At 40.5% G+C, this 23,002-nt stretch overlaps 1 protein-coding gene and 1 long non-coding RNA gene across 7 annotated transcripts in view; one reads left to right on the top strand and one right to left on the bottom strand.

The window, feature by feature from the left end:
• The window catches only part of Dock4 (dedicator of cytokinesis 4), a 433,717-nt gene that overhangs the window by 395,629 nt on the left and 15,086 nt on the right, over nucleotides 1-23,002 (top strand). For all 5 annotated transcript variants that reach the window (XM_074065045.1, XM_074065044.1, XM_074065046.1 and 2 more), the window contains 8 exons: nucleotides 1,123-1,209; nucleotides 2,881-2,985; nucleotides 9,135-9,276; nucleotides 10,625-10,791; nucleotides 13,405-13,491; nucleotides 18,128-18,304; nucleotides 19,014-19,097; nucleotides 22,673-22,792. In XM_074065045.1, coding sequence (XP_073921146.1) covers nucleotides 1,123-1,209; nucleotides 2,881-2,985; nucleotides 9,135-9,276; nucleotides 10,625-10,791; nucleotides 13,405-13,491; nucleotides 18,128-18,304; nucleotides 19,014-19,097; nucleotides 22,673-22,792 — 969 coding nt within the window. The remainder of the gene's footprint in view (nucleotides 1-1,122; nucleotides 1,210-2,880; nucleotides 2,986-9,134; nucleotides 9,277-10,624; nucleotides 10,792-13,404; nucleotides 13,492-18,127; nucleotides 18,305-19,013; nucleotides 19,098-22,672; nucleotides 22,793-23,002) is intronic.
• Nucleotides 1,018-11,047, bottom strand: LOC141420691 (uncharacterized). 2 transcript variants are annotated; one of them, XR_012445219.1, is made up of 4 exons: nucleotides 10,796-11,047; nucleotides 10,538-10,671; nucleotides 4,067-4,211; nucleotides 1,018-2,035 (listed from the first exon to the last, which is right to left on the bottom strand). It is a non-coding gene; the product is annotated as an uncharacterized lncRNA (long non-coding RNA). The 2 variants fall into 2 exon arrangements; XR_012445218.1 differs by having other exon boundaries at nucleotides 1,018-1,862; nucleotides 10,796-11,043.

Raw genomic sequence — 23,002 nt, 5'->3', positions numbered from 1 at the left:
TTTGGTATGCCTAAAATTTGATGCAAGGAAATTGCTTCTTTTATCATCCTTTATTATTTATCTAACTAGACTAACATAGCAATACACTAATAGCAAAAGAAATGATTCATGTCTTCTTCCTATAAAATTTCCACAAGTACCTCATGTATTGGCCCTGTTCCCAGGGGTCTCTGCAGATCAGGATTGCAAACTCTGGCCCATGGTACATATGGCTTACTGCCTGCTCTTATATAGCCTACAAGGTGCAAATAGCTTTTACATCTTTAAATGAATGAAAGAGGGCTGGTAGAGTGACTCAAGTGATAGAACACCTTCCTAGCAACCATGAATCCCTGAGTTCAAACCCCAGTACCACCAAAATAACTACATAAATACATAGATAGATAAATAGATGGTTGAACAAAATCAAGAGAATGACAATGCGACATTTCCCATGTCATGACATGTGAAAACTACATGAACTTTATATATTTGTGTCCATAAATTGTTATTAGAATGTAGCCATACTCATTCATGTCTATGGTTACTTTCATGCTATAACAGATGAGTATTTCTGAAGACTGTATGACCCTCAAAGCCAAATATATTGACTGTCTGGCCTTTTGCAGAAAATGTTTATTGATAACTATGCTGAAATCAAAGAATTTTTAATTTCTTCTGAGAGTAACCAGGTGGTCTAACAAGGGTCTAAAAAGACCTCACAACTTGCAAGTGCAAGTGAGCCCAGCAAGGAATCCACAGTACCAGCCATGGATAACTGGGCCTCAGGGATCAGTGATGAGTCCCTCCTCAGCACTTAGGGCCTGTGAGTAACCATCTATGTGGCCATTTTAGAGCTGCAGTTATTTTAAGATGGTGATTCTAAAACACCAGAAAATATTGTTTCTGCCCCAAATGTTAATGACTGTGGTCATGAATTCTCATTTCCAAATTTCCAAAGATTTTTAATAATGTACACATCAATTGCCTAATGTTTTCATGCTTAAAATTGCAGTGACACTGTTCAAGGTATAAAGATTAAAGAGTAAGGCTGCATGATCTGAAAGCAGTCAAGTCCTGGTCTTTGGTTGGAAGCAGGTAAGTGTGGAGGATGGTTACAGTGTATCATTGTTCTGTCCACAGTGTTGGGAGAACGGCATTATCTTGTGCAGGAAGATTGCAGAACAGTACGAGAGTTATTATGACTACAGAAACCTGAGCAAGATGAGGGTAAGCTACCTGGGTGCTTTTGAAACAGGCTGGGCACCCCTCTTTGATTAGCTTTCTGGCATGGCTCTGTGAAGTCAACTTTGTGATCATCTTCACATGCCTTACAGAGTCCCTTTTTAAGACAAGTGTTTTCTCTCAAGCATACTCAACTATTTATACAGAGAAATAGCAAATTGATCTGTGTAATGCTTTTGATTAATAGACAAAAAGTTAGCCCCTCATCTGTTTTAGAACACCACATATGAAATACACAGTCTAATCCATGATTAAGATTTTAAGTTTATTGTGGAAAATCTCCACACTATTTGAAGAACTTCCCAATTGTACAATAATCTCTGTAACAATACACCCTAATCGGCAAAGCAGATTACTAGAAATGGCTAGCAGGCCCATTTTAAAATAAATTAGGGCCAAATTCTGCGTCAGCACTCTTGAAATACATTTTTGCTAAACCTAAGCCATGGTCTTACTACCCAAAAGCTGGAGGAGTTTGGTATTCTGTCTGTGCTCCCGAATTAGTTGTTTTGTATCTTCTTGCTTTTAGGTTCAAACAAGTCCTGTCCTCCAGAGTCCTTATTCTTTGGCGTGGTGAACATTTTATGTCATGTTGTAATACAAAAGGTCATGATGAGTGCTGAAGTTCTTCTGGGTTTCTAAAAAAATTAGGATGTTGCCTTTTAATTTCGAGGTGATCATTAAGAGATGATAACATAAAGCTTAGCAGCCGCAGAATTCCTCACACCACCAGAGCACCTCATTCACCTGACTGGTGCCCACTCCGTGCTTTCGGATACCATTTCATATCAGCAGTTCACCCATAATTCTCCTTGTGTGAAAACCAAAGAGAAAGATCTGGTTTTACCTTCAGTTCATCATGCTGACTCTAGCAGGCTCTGCAGTTTTATATAAAATCGTCACTGACCTTGGCACGCTGTCCCTGCTACAGAAGCAAGGTTACAGTGTTTACCCATGTCAGCCCTTGGGTGCCATAGTCACTAAGATTTTTATAAACCCAGAGCATTACACTTCAAAGCAACTGCTCTTTGGGGTGCTGTTACTGGGGGTGGGGAGAGTCTTCAAGCACAATATTAGTCTTTCTCTGAAAGCCCTGGGGGTGATAATACCATGAAAAGGAAGCCATAAGCTTTCCGTGCTTCATAGTTTGAGCATTGTCAAAGACACACTTAAGAGCTTCCAGCCCAGACTACACTCTGCACTATGAGTCTCCTTTGGTTTGTTGGTTTACCCCTGTCCAACCTGTGCAAAGCTGCACCTTCCAGTTACCCTGAATTACCATATGCAAGGTATAGACAAAGTCTCTAGTGAGTATATCTGGCATAAGAATTCTCCAGAAAGATTTTGCTTCTAACTGTCTGTGTTAATATGGTCTCTCTCATAACTGCTCAACTCTGCTAGGCACACAGGCTATACTTCTGACCCAAGTTATGACAGAGACCATATGGCCTGCAAAGCGTAAAGTGTTTACTCTCTGGGCACTTGTAGAAGAAGTTTGCAGATTCTTGATATAAAGCATAAACAAGGAAATCAAATGTTATTCTGAAAACTGAATTAAATGAAGTTCTTTTTATACAGAAGAAACATTTTCTTCTTATAACTTGTAGGACTGAAAGATGGGATAGAATATTTAGAACTTCTCTCATTCTTTCCTAGATGATGGAAGCTTCTTTGTATGACAAAATCATGGATCAGCAGCGTCTAGAACCGGAATTCTTCAGAGTTGGATTTTATGGAAAAAAATTTCCATTTTTCTTAAGAGTAAGTAATATGCCATTTAACTTGCTTTCATCCTTCTAATATGGATTTCTCAAAAAAGAAAACTAAGATAATTAATGACATTTTATGACAGGTAATGAGATAAGTAAGAACATCACAGGACTTTTTTAACCATCTTATTAATCCAGAATGTCTTGTTTTGAATAAATTCCCAAGAGATCAAACAGTCTGTCCTTTTCAAAGTTTACTTTCTGAGCAATCTTTGGCAATTATAGTTTCCCTTATGTGATGTTCACTATTCTATCCATTCTGCAATTTCCATAGAGGTAGCATTACAGAAAAATGGAGGAGGGTACAGCAGAGGGGGGCTGGTAGCTGCAGACTGTTATACATCATGTGGAAACCTTACCTCCAGAATCATGTAAAGAGTGTTGTTTGGCCTGTTTGATGACTTTGTGAAAAGGTAAATATCACCCAGCAAAGAGATCCAATTTATTGCTAGCACAAACTTTCTACAAAGGGAAATCTAAACATTCTAAGGTTCCCACTAGATAATAAAATATTCAACCCCATTCTTTTCATTTTTCACACTCCATCAAGTACTATTTTATTTTATATGATTGAGTATTTATTGAACATTTCAGTATATAGCATCCTCCATATATTAAAAAACATTGATTAAGGATTGGCAGAGTGATTCAGATGGTAGAGCAATTGCCTAGCAAGTATGAGGCCCTAAGTTCAATCCCCCAGTACTGCTAAAAAAACAAAAAAATTTATCAAAAGAGGAAATGTTCTTGCTCAAGTGACTAAGGAGAAGTGCCCTGAATAATTGGTAAATTGAGTCAGTTAAAAATTTCCTATGCAAATATTTTGGTAATTGTGTTAACCTAAATTCTGTGTTTTAACTGTCAGCACATAAGAATAGAGAGATAGGGTGAGTGTACTTGGAGAAGGGAGAGGAAAAAGACCACTTCGTCATTTATTTAATAATCATTAACTTACCTTCCTTTCTGAATGAAAAATATGCAGGCAGGCAGGTAGGTAGGTAGTAGGCAGAACCCACAATAACCAAAACCATAGGTAAAGATTTATTTTAGTATCACGTAGGATAAGTACTCACATGATGGTTTGATTATCTCTGGTAATTGATTGAAACAGCCATGATTTGGGTGCTGCACAGATGTGATGTGAAATTTCCTCGTTACATTAAAAGAGAGTCCACGTGGTGTTGCATAGTCACAAAGCTGATGTCACAGAGGGCCTGCCTACAAACAGAAGAAAGCTCAGCTCCAGATCAAAATCAATGGCCAATTCAAAACTTGCTGTATTGAAAAGACTGGGGTTTAGAAGTGGATATGCTTGTCCTGTTCTGCCATCAGCACCCCTCTGAGGAGGGCACAGGCCTGGATCTAGGTTCTTAGTGAAGTGATGAGCATTCTAGAGCTGTGAGCAGCACCAGTGCTGGTGACCCTCCCACCCCAGCAGGGTCCAGTGTGACTGCAGGAGAACCATTCCTCTGTTGGCACAAAACTGTGCACTGTGAAAGGTTACATCTTGATTCATGTCATACCCACAGTTAGCCAATCCATTATACACAGTAGGACCACGTTTGGATATCATAATAGTTTAGGGGTCCACATGACATAATTCCTCTTAAATATCAGAAGGTAAAAAATAAAGTTGTTTTAGTCTGAAGAAAATGTAATAAAATATTCTATGCTGTATATTGTGCATTAGAAGGCATTAATATTAATATGTCCATCTGTATCAAGCCAAATCAAACAATAGGATTTTTATTATGTTTTATGGAGGAGGAGCTCATGAAGGCCTAAGTTCCAAGGACCCACCAAAGTCATAATACAGCCGTGGTCAAATTCTGAGCCTAGTTAGCAATTATACAGTAAATTACCTCTAGATAATTGGTCTATTATATGTAATTGCTATACATTAAAAGTATAAATTTAAAGAGCTAGTCATAGTGATACACACCTGTAATCCCAGCTACTTGGGAGGTGGAAATCAGGAGGCTCATAGTTCAAAGCCAGCCCAGCAAAAAGTTGGTGTACCCCATCTCCATAAATAAGCTGGGCAGAGTGGATCATGTCTGTGATACCAGCTACATGGGAAGTATAAGTAATAGAATCATGGTCTGAGGCCAGCCCTGAACAAAAACACAAGACCTATCTGAAAAATAACTAAAGCAAAAAGCACTGGGGGGAGTGGCTTAAGTGGTAGAGTGCCTGCCTAGCAAGCATGAGGCTCTGAGTTCAAACCCCAGTACCGCAAAAGAAAAAAAGTATAAAGTTAAAAAAATCACAAGTAATTGAGAACCCATAATTATGAAAGGAGTTTTTGCAAATTGGAGAACCACCTGATGGAATAATTTTTTTTTAAAAAGTCAATTAGAATAAACCAATCTCTGGTATCTGTTATTTAAAGGGTCTGTTGAAACAGCTTTTCTGGATGTACTTGGTGTTTCCTTCAAAATGAAAGAGAAGGGCCCCCTCTGTTGGTTTCTGAAGGACACTGCAGCCTTCAGAACCTGAGGGCCTGGCCTGTTTTTAGGAAATGAGATAATAGTTTTGTTTTGTTTTGTTTCTATTTAAAACCAAACTATCACCATTGGAAACTTCCCCTCACTGTTTGTTCAATTTCAAGATAACTTTGAAAACTCAAATAAATAAGTAGATTTCTACAATGTATGATCCACTCATGGCAAGTGAGTCCTTTTCCAGTTTTCAAACTGGGGTTTGAACTCAGGGCTTCATGCTTGCTAGACAGGAACTCTACTGCTTGAGCCATGTCTCCAACCTTTTGTGCTGTGGCTATTTTAGAGATAAGGTCTCCTTTTTGGTCTAGGCCAGCCTAGACTGTGATCCTTTTATTTTAGCCTTCTTGCAGTAGCTGGGATGACAGGCGTGTGTCATTACACCCAACTTTTTTCCATTGAGATCTGGGTGGCCTAGAACTGCTCTCTTCCCGCTCTCAGCCTACCATGTAGCTTGGGATGACAGGCCTAAACCACTATGCCCATCTATTGGTTGAGATGGGATCTTGCTAACTTTTTTGCCCAGGCTGGCCTCGAACTGTGCCTCCCCATCTTAGCCTCCCAAAAAACTAGGATTACAAGTGTGAGCCACTGGTGCCTGACTGAAAGCGGGTTCTTTAAAAGGTACTGGCCACTCTGACCTAACAGATTCTCTCCTAGGTCTTTGCTCAAGCAAACTAAAGATGTGCATTCACACAAAGACCTGATGATTTGTAGCAACATTATTCATAATATCCAAAAAGCAGAAACAGCTCAGATATCTATCAACTGATGAATGCACAAACAAAATGTAGTGTATTTATACAACGGACTATTATTCAGCCACAAAAAGGAATGAAGTACAGATATATGCCACAAGCTGGATGAACTTTGAAAATACTATATTAAGTGGAAGAAGCCAGTCACATTAGGCCACATTGTATTATTCCATAACAGATAGATCTATAGAAACAGAAAGTAGTTTGGGGTTGCTAGGAACTGGAGAAATAAGAGGTAATAGGAAGTGACGGATGATGGGTACAGGGTTTCTTTTTCAGATGATGAAAAGACTCTGAAATTTTTTTGTGCTGATGGTTGCACAACTCCATGAATATACTAACAACCACTCAATTGCACATTTTATTTTTTTGAATTGCACATTTCTAAAAGGTGAATTTTAAAGTAGTAGGTTAATTTTATCTCAATAATGCTATGATTTTTTAAAACTGAATAGTGGTGGAGGAAAATGCTTAATTCCTTTTTCTTTCTTGGAAACCCAAATATCAGAGCCAAAACTGCATTGTATTTCAAAACAGTTTCCTTATACCAGTGAATGTAATGTGCTGAGAGTTACTCTCCTGGTTTTACAAAGTTGCTATGTGTAGCATTTTTTAAAATATATTTCAGTTATGGGAAAATTTGGGTATTTGTTTTACAATTCCTGTAATATGTAGGAAAGTCTTTTATCAAGAAAATGTGTTATCTTTTGTGTAGAATTTTTTAAATACAGCATTAGAAGGTACAGCTTTTATCTGCGTCAGAGGTATAATTTTCAGGAGGCAGAGATCAGGAGGAACACAGTTTGAAGCCAACCCAGGCAAATGTGTCTGAGACCCTATCTCAAAAATACTGAACACTAAGAAAAGGGCTGGTGGAGTGGCTCAAGTGGTAGAGCATCTGCCTAGCCAGTGTGAGACCCTGAGTTCAAACACCAGTACCACCAAAAAAAAGGAAAAAGTTTAATTTTTATCTAGAAAGTTTTAAATATACAGTTGTTTGAAGTCCTGATTTCTAGATACGGTGTGCCTTATTGTGTTTTCGAAAGAATTATGATTTATTTAAAGACTGTGGGAAGTTGAGGCAGATTCTCAAAGCCCTGCCCTTGTAACTTTTCCTCTAATCATCTGCAGCAGCAAACCTGAAGCCCCTGCCCCTCTCCCCCATCGTTTCTTTTTTGTTTTGTTTTGAAGCAGGATCTCAGTATATAGCCCAGGCTGGCCTGGAATTCATGCTCTTCCTGCCTCAACCTCTGAAATGCTGGGATTGCAAGTGTGTGCACCACACCCAGCTTCCACCACTTGTTTCTAACCCTCTCGGTATGGCCTGGTATGACAGGAACCTCAGGGAGCTGACACTCAAAGGCCTTAGCTCCCAGGGCCACAAACCAGGCTCTCCGTTTCTTAAAAGACCTTAGGGCGTGAGATCCAACAACCTTTCTTGGTCTTGGGAGCTCAAAGTTTTTCCTGAACTCACCAGGCCATCTTCAGAGCCAGAGCTCAGACCGTGGACTCAGACTTGATTTTAAATCTAGTACACACAGGTAAAGTACTTGAAGCCTTTGAACCTTGGTTCCCCAATTACAGAGTGGAGTGGGTTGAGGAGACACTTCTCAAGCTTGTGCAGGTTAAACAAGGTCAGCACAGAGTGCCTCGTCAGTAACTGTGCTCAAAAACTGTAGTTTCATGATCATGAAACTGTCAGAAAGGGCTTCTTCCTATCTATCCAGACTGTTAAGGTTTTTGAAAACCTGCCCAACTTTCCAGCTCTCTGGCCTACCTCAAGAATAACTTTCAGCATTCTTACCTGAACGAGAGAGTCCTGACTACAGAATACTTACATGTATATTATAAAACAAAAGCTTTCAAAGTATGTCCAACATTTACCAAAGCCCCAAATCTCCTAAGAATTAGCTCCAGACACCAAAGAGGATTCCTGCTGGATATGATGGCATGTACCTGTCATCCCTGCTACGTGCGAGGCTGAACTTGGGAGGATTGAGGCTCCAGACCAGCACAGACAAAATAAAGTTTGTGAGACCCCCTCTCAGTGGAGAAAGTTGACCCTGGTGATGCATGTCTATCATCCAAGCAATGATATGAAGTGTAAAATAGGAGAATTGTAATCCAGGTTATCTCCAAAATAACCAGAGCCAAAAGGACTGGAGGCACACCAAAGGGGTGGAGTGCCTGCCTTACAAGTATGAAGTCCTGAGTTCAAACTCCAATACTGCCAAAAAAAGAGAAAGAGAGAGGATTCATGGTTATAATAAGTTGAGTTTAGCTGATTATGCCAGCCTTCTGAAAGCTGAAGTACAGATGGGCCCAGTCTTCCTTCCTGTGGAAAGCTCTAGTCAGGGGAAGTGTTAAGCCTGATCTCAGAAGCCTTTGAGAAAAAATTCAGTAAAATGCATTTTTAGTTCATACATTTACTTTCTTTTCTTCAGATGTCATATTTATGTGCATGAGTTTGACATCTGGTTCGTAAAAACCATCCTTAACACACATGTTCCTCAGCATTTAGCAGAAACATGATTGCTTTGGTTTTATACTTTGGTGCTCTGAGAATCAGACATCTCTTTGCCCCTCATGTAAGCAAACTGAGGCTGTTGGGCCTTATTAAGAGCAGTAGAGATCATGATGAAACACCTTAATATGTACAGTTTAATACACACTAATTTAAAAAGCAGTAGAGACTGAAGCTCATGATCTTTGCCCTGCATTTTTAATGTTTAGACAAAAATGTTCTATCTGTTCTGCTGATGTTGTAGTGTGACAGTGTGGAGCATTTGGCTAGTTGTTGCTATGGTCAAGTATTTTGGCTTTTCTCTGTAATAAATGCACTTTCATGTAATCCTAATTGCTTGTTTTGGTTTCACCCCCAGAATAAAGAGTTTGTGTGTCGAGGTCATGACTATGAGAGGCTAGAAGCTTTCCAGCAGAGAATGCTGAACGAGTTCCCACACGCCATCGCCATGCAGCATGCCAACCAACCGGATGAGACAATCTTCCAGGCAGAAGCTCAGTGTATCCATCCCTGGAGGGGCTGGGTTGCAGTCAGGTCACACGGGCTGTTAGCCACAGAGAACTGTCCTGCAAGCTTGTTCAGCTGCTGGTCCCTTTTCAATAGTCATGTTCTTGCCTTCCCTCATTCTGATCATTTTAATTTTAGCTTAGCTCCTTCTGAACAGAATTTAAATGTTCTATTTATTATTACAATGTCAGTTGAAAAGAAATCCCCTAAAGATTTCATTAAAGAATTTTTTCCCTTTAAATTAAAACTCCACTGCATCTCAACCCTGCTTTTAAAGCCTGTGTTTTAGTGATTTCTCTTAGGATAATTTTCCTGTGACATCCTTCGAAACTACTTCAGTTTAAGGAAGTGATAGCATTATGCTCACTGTGCTCACCATTCACTCCTTTCTCTGATACTTTTATTCTGAAATGCAGAAAGGAACAGAAAGGGTTATCTTTTGGGGGGCTTTTACCTAAACAGCCTTTAATAATTGCCATCTACTTCACACTGTCACTGTTTAAACACAAACAACTCAACTGGAGTTACTTACATAAGCACTAGAAACAAGGACGATTGGCCCCAGCACTCCTTCCTGAATCCATCTGCTTCTATCTGACACCAGTGGTCTTAAAGAACACATGAAACTCCCCGTGACAGTCATGCTTAACACTTAAAAGCAGAAACCCAAATGTAAGAGAAATAAATCTCATAAGATAAAAAAATATTTTGCTGTTTTGAGAAGAGAAGGAGGTGAATATATAAATAAATGTTATCCCGTTTTCATATGTTTAAAATCAACCACAACTAAACAGCTTTGCTTATCAATACCTTTTGAGGGAGAGCACCTTTGTGCTGGGGTCACAGCAGCACAAAGGTAAATATAAGTCATCGCCAGTGTTCTGGTTTCTTTCTTCAGTCATGGTCACATGAGGATTTATGTAATGTTATAAATAAGGAATAAATTTCAAAGAGCCATGCACACACTAAGATAAGAGTGTCTCATGTACAAGGATTAGGATTATTATAATTCTGAGTAATTAAGACTCAAACTACCCCCACCTATCCTCTCCCCCGCCCCACCCCACACACAGAAAAAAAAGTGCTACATAAATTTATAGACCATGAAAATTTCAAACTGACACCTTGTCAAAATCACCTAGCAAGAACTAGTTCAAGGCCTGCAGTTTGAGACATGATATGAAGTGTGTTCTTAGCATCTTTTTGGCAATTTTTTAAATGATTTCAACCGAAATGGAAACACCAGATTGTTACCCATCCTCTTCTCTGCACAGCTCAGCTCGAGCCAGACTTCCTTGAAGCTTGCCAAGTCCGATTTCCTCCTTGACTCTTAAATCCTAGACTTGCAGATATATGCTGTGACTCCCATTCCCGAGAGCCAGGAGGTCCTGCAGAGAGAAGGTGTTCCAGACAACATCAAAAGTTTCTATAAAGTGAATCACATCTGGAAATTCCGCTATGACAGACCATTTCACAAAGGCACAAAAGATAAGGAGAATGAATTCAAGGTACCTGCAGTCCTTATCACATGCTCCCTGTTAGACTGTAAGCTCCTTGGGGCTTGTGAGACCCTTGGTAGGTATTTACTCAGGATAAGTGTCAAGTGACAGTTTAGTGGTTCTCCAGCTCTGCTATATAACAGAGTGACAGGGGATATTTCTAATCAAGCAGATTTTTGGCCACTGGCCCAGGAATTCTGACTCAGCTTTTTTTGTGACATTTCTAATGCCAGTGCAGTCTTTGAGAACTCATGTTTGAAATTCAGTCTTCTCATCCATTCATGTTGTGGAAATCTCAGAATATATATTCTAGATACAAATGGGTACAAATGATCAGAGTACTTAATGAGCACAGAAAAAGAGGAGCCTGAGACAGAGAACAGGTGGGTAGACTGCTGGTGTGGTGGATAAATTCTGTGCTATTTTTTTGCTGCTTTTTCTCATTAGAACGGTTTATAATTAGGATTTCTGAGAGGACTCAGAGTAAAAGCACATCTTGGCCTCTGTTAAGTTGTCTGTTATCAAGTACTTCCCATATGTCTTGCTAGTTCAGCGTGCTCCTAGACAGAAAGGGTAAAAGTCCTCACAGCCCCCACTGGAGGGAAAAGGGGCCAGGTGGTTCAGCAGATACATTGTGATCTTCCTTTCCTTGAGAAAAGTGATGGAGTGAGACCAGATAAAGCCTCAATTAGTCAATACTTAAATGACCAAAACTGCAGAATGGACTTATTATTGGGGGTTCATTGACTTAGCATCTTTCATCACACTTATTTTCTGCTTAAGCTTCGAAGTGTTCTAACCATATAGTAATAATTGCCTAATGTTGACTCACCTGGCAACTCTGTCTAAGTAGGTTCTCAGAATTGCCATTAGTAACTCCAGGAATTACTCACAGCAAAGAGACCAAAAAGGGAAACTGGGATAGTTTTGCAGAGTTTTGGTGGGATAGAATAAAGAACAGGTCTTTGTGCAAGGAGATTTGATGGAATAAGTAGCAAAGCAAGGAGACTATTGGAAAACACCACTGAGCTATTACTAAAAAGGATGATAATTTTCTAGTCCTTTCTGGATACTTCTATTTTCTTTTTGTCCTCTCAAATCAATTAAAGATCTAATTAGTTTATGATGTAGTTCTCCTTGCAGTTGCTTCCCGTGATAAGTCATACATGCCCCAGAGTCTGACAGTTGACTTGCTCAAAGTCCCAAGCCAATTACGGGAAGGCCAGCACTGGAACCCACATCTCCTGACTCCCTCTCCATTGCTTCTTCCACTGCACCACATTTCCTCATGGCTGTCACTTTAAATATTTGTCAGCAACACAGCAACCACCCTGGAGTGTGGGGGGAGATAAATCTAGCTCCTCATTCTGTGCATACACCCCTGGGAATCTGGCTCCTAATTGCCCCCTCCACCTCAAGCCTGTCCTCACCACAACCCACTTACCCACCCTCCTCAGCTCCAGCGACACCCAGCTTCTCTTCCTCTGTCACTGTGCCCTTTCACAAGGCGCTCAGTGTCTGTGTGGGCTGCTTCCTCCTGCCTGCACAGCTACCCCCACTCTCCTCCTGGCAAACTCCTACTCACTCTTCAAAATTCAGCTCACGTGTCACCTCCTCTGAGAGCTTCTGTACTCTCCCCCTTGCATGGCATGAACACCTGCACCCCCTCTGCACCGTAAGTGTTCCTTTCTCTCCCTCCAAACTCTTTTCCATCTGCTTACCTCCCTGGCAGCACCAGAATTCTGCGGGCTCTTGTCAGAGGGACTCTGCCATATTCTTCTCAATAGCTCTTGGCTAGAGCAGAGAAATTCTTCCTTTTTTTATTGTTGTTTGAATAAATGGCATGATTTCAGGAGTTTTGTAGTTTCTGATCCTGTTGGAAATACACTTGGTTTAAATGAGAAAAATAACACACAGATACCAAAATCCAGTTGACAGTAGGAAAAATCTGTCGTGCTTGTAACATAACAAAGCAACTATGGTTTCATGTGTCCCAAGAGTTCTTGTCCTGGCCACAGGAGACCCCAGCTCTGACAAACAAGGGCGTCTAGGTTACAGCAGTGTAGGCAGACACAAGGAAGGTAATACTGTGCTGTGACAGTGACAGGGAGTCCGGTTCTAGGCTGGGTGTCAGTGCTGGGTCTACACATAACTAGAATGCAGCATTTGAATAGATCAGTTGTTTCTTTGAGACTTAGTACCTTCTTCACCTTTAAAATAGAAAGCTTGAGCTCTTTGATTCCGAAAGCTATTTCTTTCTTTAGGATAGTTATTCTAATCTTGTATTTATTAACTCTCCCAGACAAAAATGGCTAAACTTTGAGGAGTGAAAGAAGTTTAAGTTGGAACATAAGGAAAATAAGATTATGGCCTGTTTTTATATTTTCGTGCTTGTTTTCTGAAGTCACAGCTCATCTGTTCTACGTAGGAAAATGTTTGGGGCGTTATATAATGGAATTATTAACAGAGCTTCTACAGTATATTTCTGTGATTGTTTCATGAGGGCTCGAATGAAGACTAAAGAAAGGCTGATGGAAATGAGCAAAACCTGATCACATTTGTCATTTATCCGTGCCTAAATAGAAGGGCATGTTGGGACATAATTTGTGTTGTGTTTCGTAGAGCCTGTGGGTGGAGAGAACATCACTGTACTTGGTGCAGAGTTTACCTGGCATTTCCCGCTGGTTTGAAGTGGAAAAGCGTGAAGTGGTAAGGGTCAAAGCTTGTTCTCAAATACATTCTCATTACAGTTGCTGTATTGCTTCTGCTTTGGGCTCAAAGTCCCTGAATTTATTCATAGTAAGTTAGGGAATATTTATGACATCAACTGCTATTACCACAGCTGTGAGGGTAAGCGTTAATATTGACCTAGTCCAGCCAGCCAGAGGAGCTCCTTGAAAACAACTATGATTGTAGCATGGAACAAACAACTCTGGCCCTTGAGTGAGAAGAACTAGAATCCAGATGACCTGGTTGCTCTAGATAGCTTAGTGGCCTTCAGTGCTTACTATGTGACAGACCAATACCAAGAAGATTACTTACCTTGTCTTATTTAATCACATCGAGGTATGTATTCTTTTCAGAGTTTTCACCAAGAAGTTAAAAACCATTGACAGTGGTCACACACCAAGATGGCCAGAATGAATCGACTCAAACTAAGATTTTTCTGATCCCAAGGCAGTTACGTTTATCTTTTTTTTTTTTTTTTTTTTTTTTTTCGTTTATCTCTTACAAGAAGAGATCAAGGCTACAACCTTGATTTCCTTCTGGGTAAAATGAAACTAATGTAAAGCCCCAGCGTGGCACGCAGTGGGTCTATGCTGTGTGTTTGCAGAGGAAGGGATGATGCTATTAGTAACTCAGCATTCCTGGGTGGAGCACTCAATAGAGATCAACAGCTTACCCTCACAGAACCTGTTAACCACAGCACTCAAAAACCCTCTGGGTGTCATATTTGACGACTCAGCTCCCATCTCCAGCTCCCATTGTATTGTAGAGAGCAGGGAGAGAGTAACTTAAGGCAGCCACACTAGAATGGGACCTTTTCTGCTGTCTGTCTTTGCTGCTCTTCAGGCTGATACCAACTTGATGTCAGCCATAGGCCTGTAACCTCATAACACCCCTTCTCCCTCCTTGGGCACATACATTATGGTTGAGCCAGCCTTTGGTAACCACCGTCCTCTGCCTCAAAGAAGATGTGCCAAATGCAAAAATATATTGTAACCCATACCTTATTTAGGTAAGAGGGCCACTCTGTCAATGAACAGGGAAGAACAGCTCCTGCCCAAGTTGTCTTTCCTGACTAGCTCATCCTACCCAAAATCTCTCAGTAATGAAACATCAGCTTACCATGTTCAGTGAAGCTAAGGATTTAATGGGATTTTTATTTTGCAGTGCCCAAACCTTAATGCGGCTCCCTGAACAAATTGAACTCAATTCATCCAATTGCATCAGCACAGTTGTGTTCTTCTCAGTCTGAGTCAAGGGTTCCCAGAAGCAGGTTGCTTAGGTGGCTTAGCCTAGGGCCTTCGGTGAAAGAGGGGAGCTGCCAAACACAGTGCTCAGAAAGTCTTATTGTTATACTTCCTACTAAGTGGCATGGGCCCAACCCACAGAAGAGTTCTTAGTCATCCGTGCTCAGTAATGATTCAGAGCATTTTCAGATCCATACAGCTGAGAGCATTAAATTCTGCTAATGTCTCACCAGTGGTCCTGGCCCTTGCAAGGCCACACACACACATACACACACCCCACCAATGAAAAGCAGCGTGCTGGTAATGATGAAAGGAGCATTACTAAACACAACCTTTCAAACATCAGCTGTCTGCTTTATTAGAATATATAACCTTTTGTTCTGTCAGAACAAATCAAACTTGGCTATTTTGTTCTTTGAGCACAGCCCACTCTTAGAAGCCTTCCTGTTGTTCTCTTGTTCCTGCTGCCTGGAATGTCCCACTGTCTGTGATAGTTACTGAAGTTACTGATTTACTGGTTTAATTCCTATTGTATAAGGTCTTCAAAAACAAGAGTACACAGTAGGTGCTCAGTAAATATATGCAAGATGAATTCAAATTCCTTATCTGCAATGCCAAAATCTGAAAACTAAAAGATGTTTTTAAATTTGGCTCCCAAACTCATTTGCTTCTACACCTCAGCTCTGACATAGGCCATTTATTAACTTGCTTCCATTTAGAGTGAATGCTCATGTGTTTCACTGAAGAAATATCAGTGCACTTGATTAAAGGACACCGGCCCAGACCCTGCTAGAGATTACACAGTATACTAATTAAATCCTAGGTAACCTTTCTGAAATCTGAAAAGTTCTAAATTCCGAAACATGTGGCAGCAAAGATTTCAGATGAAAATGTGGACCTTTATTTTCTAAATCATAGAATGGCTTATAAAATTTTAAGACATCAATGTATTAGAATTATTGTTTCCTAGCATTTTTATTTATTCCATTAAAAAAAAAAAACCAAAAGCCTTTTTGTCTGATTGAAAAATAAGCTCATTTTAAAAATGTGAAACAGTGTCCAGGTAGGGTCTCATGGTTTTGTCCAGACCTCAATCCTCTTACCTCCACCTCCTGCATAGCTGGGATTACAGGTGTATGCTACCACACAGTCTTGTGTTAGAGACATGGTCTCACTAACTTTTTTCCTGGTTTGTTGGCCTCAGTGATCCTCCTGTCTCCACCTGCTGCTTAACTGAGATTACAGGTGTGCACCACCACACCCAGCCCTTTGTGCTTGGTTTTAAGCTTTATATAACAGTATCAAACAAATAATATGCTCTATTATTTGTATTGTTTGTAATGTTTTCCCATTTTCTTACATATAACTGGTGTTTTCATTGATGTATATTATTCCATTGTATGGACATAAACATGTTTATGTATTCTCCTTTTGATAAAGAAGAGAATTTTTTAGACACAAACATTTTTGCACATTTCCTGGCTCATGTGCACATATCTCTGGCTTCATTTTTCCTCAGATATTTGCCTAGGGATAGAATTTCTGGATCATGAGGTAGATATGAGGATGGAGATTGATTGATAGACAGATACAGATATCCTCAAATGTTTTCCTAGGTGCATGGACCAGTGTGACCACCAACAGCGGGAACTAAGATTCCGTTGTTCACATTCACCCCTCAAATGCTACTGTCACATTGATTTTTACCACTCTAGTGGGTGTTTAGTAGGATCTTATTGTGGTATTGTCTTTCATACATTTGATCACAAATGAGACTTAATACCTTCCCATATGCTTAATGGTCATTTAGATTTCTTCCTTTATAAAGTGGCTGTTTATATCTTCTATCCATTTTATTGGATTGTTTGCCTTTTTCTTACTGTTTTATTAGCATGCTTTAATTGTACAAAGGGGTCTCATGTGACATGTCTGTCAATGTGGATAGTGTACTTTGATTGTATTCACCCCTCCATTCCTTTATCCCCCACTTTTTCTAATCATTAATTAATAGCTTTCATTTTTCTGTTTTCATAACTGCATATAATGTACTTTGGTCATATTCAGCTCCCCCCTCATCACCCTCTCTTTTTGCCCTCACTGCTGGTCCCTCTGCTAAACAGTCTCCTTTTTTTTTTTTGTGGGGCTGGGGTTTGAACACAGGACTTTGTGCTTGCAAAGCAGGTGCTCTACACTTGAGCCACACCTCCAGTCCATTTTGCTCTGGTTATTTTGGAGATGGGCTCTTGCAAGCTATTTGCAAGTTCAAAACTGGCCTCAAATTGCGATCCTCCTGATCTCAGCCTCCCAAGTAGCCAGTATCACAGGTGTGAGCCACTGGCATCCAGCTCACAACCCCCTTTTACTCTCATGTCTCCCCCCCGCCTTTAGGTCTGCATTGCACATACGAGAGAAAACATGCAACATTTGTCTTTCTGAGTCTGGCTTATTTCACTTAACCTGGTGATGCAGATTCTTTACAGACTCTTTAATTATTACACATATTACAAATACCTTCTCATGTTCTGCTTTATCTTCTCTTCTGTAGTGTCTATAAATATTTACTATTGATCTTGATAGTTAAATTATTCTAGGATTTTTCAATGTTAGTTTTTGATAATCTAAGCAGCCTTTTGAAACTCGAATTTGTTTACTTAACTGAAAAAAGCCAGTGTTTAAATGTGCTCATTTTGAGCCTGAATTACTTTATTACTGGGAGTTTGGCACACATTCAAAGAGCACTTTTATCACTTTTACAATTAGGTCCCCTGTACAACCCAGTAAGTCATTGTGATTCTATTTGGCTCCACTTCAACAAATGGAACCTGAAGGGTATATGATTATCTTGTTTTCTATAGCTCCCAACTGTGCCATCCTGTGTCACCTTATGGTACTGTTGTGAATGCATATGGGCAAGTGTCCCCTCTTCCCAACTGGGCTGAAAGCTCCTTGACATTGCATTGTTGTAGCTCCCATTTTTTTTTTTTGTATCACTTAAGCATCTGGAAAGATGATAATAATATGAAGGGTCCCTGAATATTTAGTCCTTCAAAAAGAGAAAAACATGAGATGCTTGGATATTGTTTTAAGGAATAGATTGATTGTTGCAGTGCCAATATAGAACAGATAATTGCTGATCATCCAAGCCACAATTCAGTCTGTGCTTTTCAGACCTTACTAATGAACAGGTGCCTTGACGGCCATGCCCTTGTCTATTTTACTGGGTGGCTCCTGTAGAGATTTTGTTGGGAGCTAAAGAGAACCACTGATAATTAAGAACATGAATTGTCTGCTTTTTCTTATTCTTTTTTCATTTTGTCTTTATTCTTGAATGTTAGAAAGTCAATATATGTTTATGCTGATTTGCTTCTCAGGTAGAAATGAGTCCTCTGGAAAATGCAATTGAAGTGTTGGAAAACAAGAACCAGCAGCTGAAGACCCTGATTAGTCAGTGTCAGACAAGACAGATGCAGAACATCAACCCTCTGACCATGTGCCTGAATGGAGTCATAGATGCTGCAGTTAATGGTGGTGTTTCCAGGTACCAAGAGGTGAGGATTACAGACTGTTGTGGGGGGAAAGCTTTCAGTTATGATTTCTTAGGGTCTCGTGAATCTTTTCCCAAAATACGTGTGCATATAAACAAATGGCTACAAATGACACAAACATAGCCATTTATGAAAAAGAGTAAACACATAGACATTCTTGATACCCACTTACTCCATTTTTTCCAGAATGTGGTATTTTAGGGTAGATATGTGTGTGTCTGTAGATGTGTGTGGATGAGTAAAAGTAGCAAGGGGTCAGGATTGTTTAGTATCTACCTAAAATAATTTCCCTTAGTGAATGTTCGTGGGCATAGAAAAGTCTGCCGTTGTTTAGATGATGCTTTAAGTGGCTTTCCCTCTGCCCTCTCAGTTTTAAACAGAAAGATAGAATAGCCTGAAAGGTGAGGCCAACGTCTGGGTCACACTGAATTTTGGGCAATCTATTTTAACATAGAGTATCAAAGAACTTACTGACATGGGTTTGCCTTTTTTTTTTTTTGTCAAAGGTACTTATTGTACAAACTCTGATTTTCCTTTAACAATCCTTTCTGTAGGTTTCCTTCTGACCAGCCACCCACAGTTAGCTGTCACTCCATCTGTCCCCAGGCATGCCACTTCTCTAAAGATGCCAGGTCTTTAAAAAAAAAAAAACTGTGTGTTTCACTTCTTCGGTAACTTTCCTGAAGTAAACTAACTGTCCTTCTCTTCCCAGGCATTCTTTGTCAAAGAATATATTTTAAACCATCCTGAGGATGGGGAGAAAATTGCAAGGTTAAGAGAGCTAATGCTCGAGCAGGTAAGCAAGGCAGACACCAATCAATCACCTTCTCTCTCTTGCCTGGCTGCATCTTTGCTTACCAGAGACCCATCTACAGGTACAGTCTAGCTAGAGTGAGGACCAAAGGTTGCAGATCCACCTGTAGTATCTTCCAACTCACTTATTGCCACTTGTTCTTCCCACTTGGATGCAAAATTAAGTCAAATAATGAATAGTACTCTTTAGCATCTTTAATGCCCTCTCCCTAAAGACTTACTGGAAGCCTGTGGCTGGCTTGTCAGCCACCTCAAAATAAATGAATAAGTGCATGAATGAATGAGAGTGCTACTTAAGTGCTGTAAGAAGGAAGCGGGCAATCAAGAGAACCTGCTTTAGAATAGTATCATGTTTTGCAGGCTAAGCCTAGAGCTTATGTAACATGGGTAAAACTAGATATAACTCCTCATTTTCTACTCCACAGAGGCACAGTTATTTTTACTTATTTGGTATCATCAAGTACGAAGAACTAGAATGAAAAATCTGTCGCTTGCAGGCTCCTATTGATAGTGGCCTGAAAATAGTTTGAAAACTGAGATAAGAGACATGGTCAGAAATCTAGGCTAAAAAGGAAATAAAGACATTTTGTTCCCATGAAAAGTAGCATATGGATGATAAATGGGACAAAAGCATCTCTTCCTACTTGATAATACCAAATTCATAAGGAAAGCATGCTCTTTTGACCTACAAAGTGATGAGGTTTTAGTTCCTATTTTATTCTCAATAGGCTTAGTCTACAAAACCTGCTATAGGGGAGAGAAGTGGCCATAGATGAAGGCAGTTGTACCACTTCTGTCAAACAGAGAGGAATTATTTGACAGTGACCTTCAAGAAAATGGAGAGTAAGTGATCCTGGTTGGATGCAGATGCTGGAATTGAGCAGATTAGGCCATCTAATACTTAGGATTGTGGAGCCACCTTAACCTTTGTTGATTTTTTTTAAATCTGCATTTTTACCTGAGCATCAGTTTTTATGAGTGATCTGCTTTATTCAGCCTGAGTGAATTCTTTCCCCAGAACTAAACTGGTTCTCAGGGCCAAGAAACTTCTCAGGAAAATAAAACTAGGGAGCCTTGATTTCCTTCACATTCTACCTGACTATGTTCCTGAGACCTTCTGGAAGGAGCCATGGCCGAGAAAACATGAGGTCTCTCTTATAGGACATGGATATGCGCTACCCCAGGATTCCTTCCAGGAAAGACTTGTCACCTCAGCTGCTGAAAGTGTAGCCCTTGACAGAGATATCCAGCTGTCAGTTACTTTGGGGACTGCCTCAGTTGCAGAAAGCCACATGGCCTGTGGTCACTATCTTCTCAATGGCCTTCTTCCAAGACTTAGGAGAATGTATACAACCTGGCCAGTTGAGCCCAGCACAGGACAACTCTTGAGAGCCCAGTGAAGCTCCAGAGTAAAGTGGCAGAGGCTGCTGGACCTGCCATATAGCTCAGCTTCTTTTCCTGTCAAGTCCTACTTCTGCTCTGCCCTCGAGTATTGATGCCCAGGTTCTACCCAGGGAACTTCCTAATCTCCATGCTAGTCTACTTCCAAGAGACTGCAAACCCAATTTGCAGCATTATCTGTACAAAAGAGTGGTGACAAAACAGCTAGGATTTCAAATGCAGGAGACCTGGGTGTGGTGGTGCTCACTTGTAATTCCAGAACTTGGAAACTGAGGCAGAAGAATCATGAGGTCAAGGTCAGCCTGGGCTTGAGACTGTCTCAAACAAACAAAAACAAACTAAATGGAAAAGACTCATCCAGGCGTGATGGTACTGTCCTGAATCCCAGCACTCAGGAGGCTGAGGCAGGAGGATAGAGAGTTCCAGACCACCCTGGGCTACATAGGGAGACTGTGGCTTAAAAACCAAACAAAGCCATGAAATGGAGAAGACTGATGGATTCTACACTGAGTCTCGACTCCTCCATCCCTCCATTGTGCTCATCACAGGCTGGTCTCTCCCTTTATGCCTCAGACATATACTCCACTCCATCTCTCCCTTTCAAAGTTGTCCTCCATATTAATTTCAGGGTGTTTTCCCCTATATGCAAAGATGCTAACAGCGGTGGGCATTCAGAGGGGGAGTTGCCACAATCTTGTCTCTTAGGGAAGGTGATGGTTTCTCTAACCCACTAAAGTCAGTCCTGCTTGACCTTGATATTTCAGCCTAGTATCTTCACAAGCAGCAAAGATAGGATGCCTTGCGGTACTGTGTGATTTGTTTTCCTCCTAGACTCTGGAGTTTGTTCTTTTGACCATGTTAGCTTGGGGGCATTTGTAAAATGTAAAAGATAGCTGCTGTTCAAATCAAAGGACTTCTACACTTTTGATAGTTGGACAAAGTAAAGTTGCAATGTTTATGTTCATTTTCTTTTGGATCCTCACAGCAGGAAAACTTTAAGTAGGACCTGTTCCCTTTTGTATTATAATAAGCTAACAAGAATATTTTTAAACAAAAACAAGAAACATAGCAACTGTTAGACAATTCCTGTTCATGTATTCCCTTCCTCCCTGACAGATTTTGAGAATCTGTGGGAGGAATGGGGGCAGGGAGCACAGAAGAACCTGGTGGAACAGAAGATGGTAACATGAGAGAGAGGGTGTCGTGCAAAGAGGAGCCCCTGGGGACCAGCTTGACCCTCCTAACAAGGAGCAGCTTCTGCCCCCTTTCCCTTCCCCATCCTAAGAAGGGCAGGAAGGAGCCCAAGGGACACCTAACTATGAAGGATTGTAATTAAAAATCTGAAATACAGAGAAAAGAAGCTTAGGGGAAAATCAAGTTTGGGGAATCAGAGAGACGCAAGTTCAAACCCCCATTTGTCTTTTAATACACCTAAAACTTTGTGTTTGATTTTTGGCAGTACTAAGGGTTGAACTCAGGGCTTTATGCTTGCCAAGTAGGCACTCTTGGTTATGCCTGTCCTTTTCTTTTATCTTTCTTTTTTTTTTTTTTTTTGTGGTACTGGGGTTTAAACTAAGGGCCTGCATCTTAAGCCACTCCACCAGCCCTTTTTATTGTGTGTGATGGGTTTTTTTGAGATAGGGTCTCATAAACTATTTGCCTGGGCAGGTTTCAAACCACGATCCTCCTGATCTGTGCCTCCTGAGTAGCTAGGGTTACAGGCGTGAGTGACCAGCATCCGGCTTATGCCAGCCCTGTTAGATAGGTCTCACTTTATGCCCAGACTGACCTGGACCACAATCCTACTATTTGTGCTTCCCCATGTAGCTGGGGTGACAGTACACACCACCATGCTCAGCCATTGGTTGAGATGGGGGGGTTCTCATGAATTTTTTGCCCAGGGCTGGCCTTGAACTATGATCAGTAGAATCTCCACCTCCAAAGTAGCTAGAATTACAGGCATGAGCCATATGTCTGACCATGTAGGACTTTCTTGATCATCAGTTTCCTCACTTGTTCAATGTCTATTGTTCCTATACTGTCAGATGAGAATGCTAATTGTAATGCACGCAGAATGCCTAGTGTAGTACTTGGTCCAAGCACTGCTCAGAAACAGTCATTGATGCTGATTTTTTTTTTCCTGATGTTGTTATCAAGGCACAAATTCTGGAATTTGGTTTGGCTGTGCATGAGAAGTTTGTGCCTCAAGATATGAGACCCCTTCACAAAAAGCTGGTGGACCAGTTTTTTGTGATGAAGTCAAGCTTAGGGATACAGGTATGTGCAATAAATGTCTGTGTGGGACAGTGTAACCATCTGCTCTTTGTTAGACAATGAAGTATCCAACAGTGACATCTTTTGGTTTTTCTGCCACACTGCAGCAAACCAGGGCCTTCAAATATTAAAAATGAGTAGTCTGCTATTTGCCAAACTATCTTTTATGAAAGCAAGAATGTAAGTGAGAGAAGGCCAGAATTTAACTAGGTC

This window comes from Castor canadensis, chromosome 2 (assembly GCF_047511655.1).
Source record: "Castor canadensis chromosome 2, mCasCan1.hap1v2, whole genome shotgun sequence".
Taxonomy (NCBI): Eukaryota; Metazoa; Chordata; class Mammalia; order Rodentia; family Castoridae; genus Castor; species Castor canadensis.
Note: the sequence above shows the minus strand (reverse complement) of the source record. Positions and strands in the feature narration are given on the sequence as shown.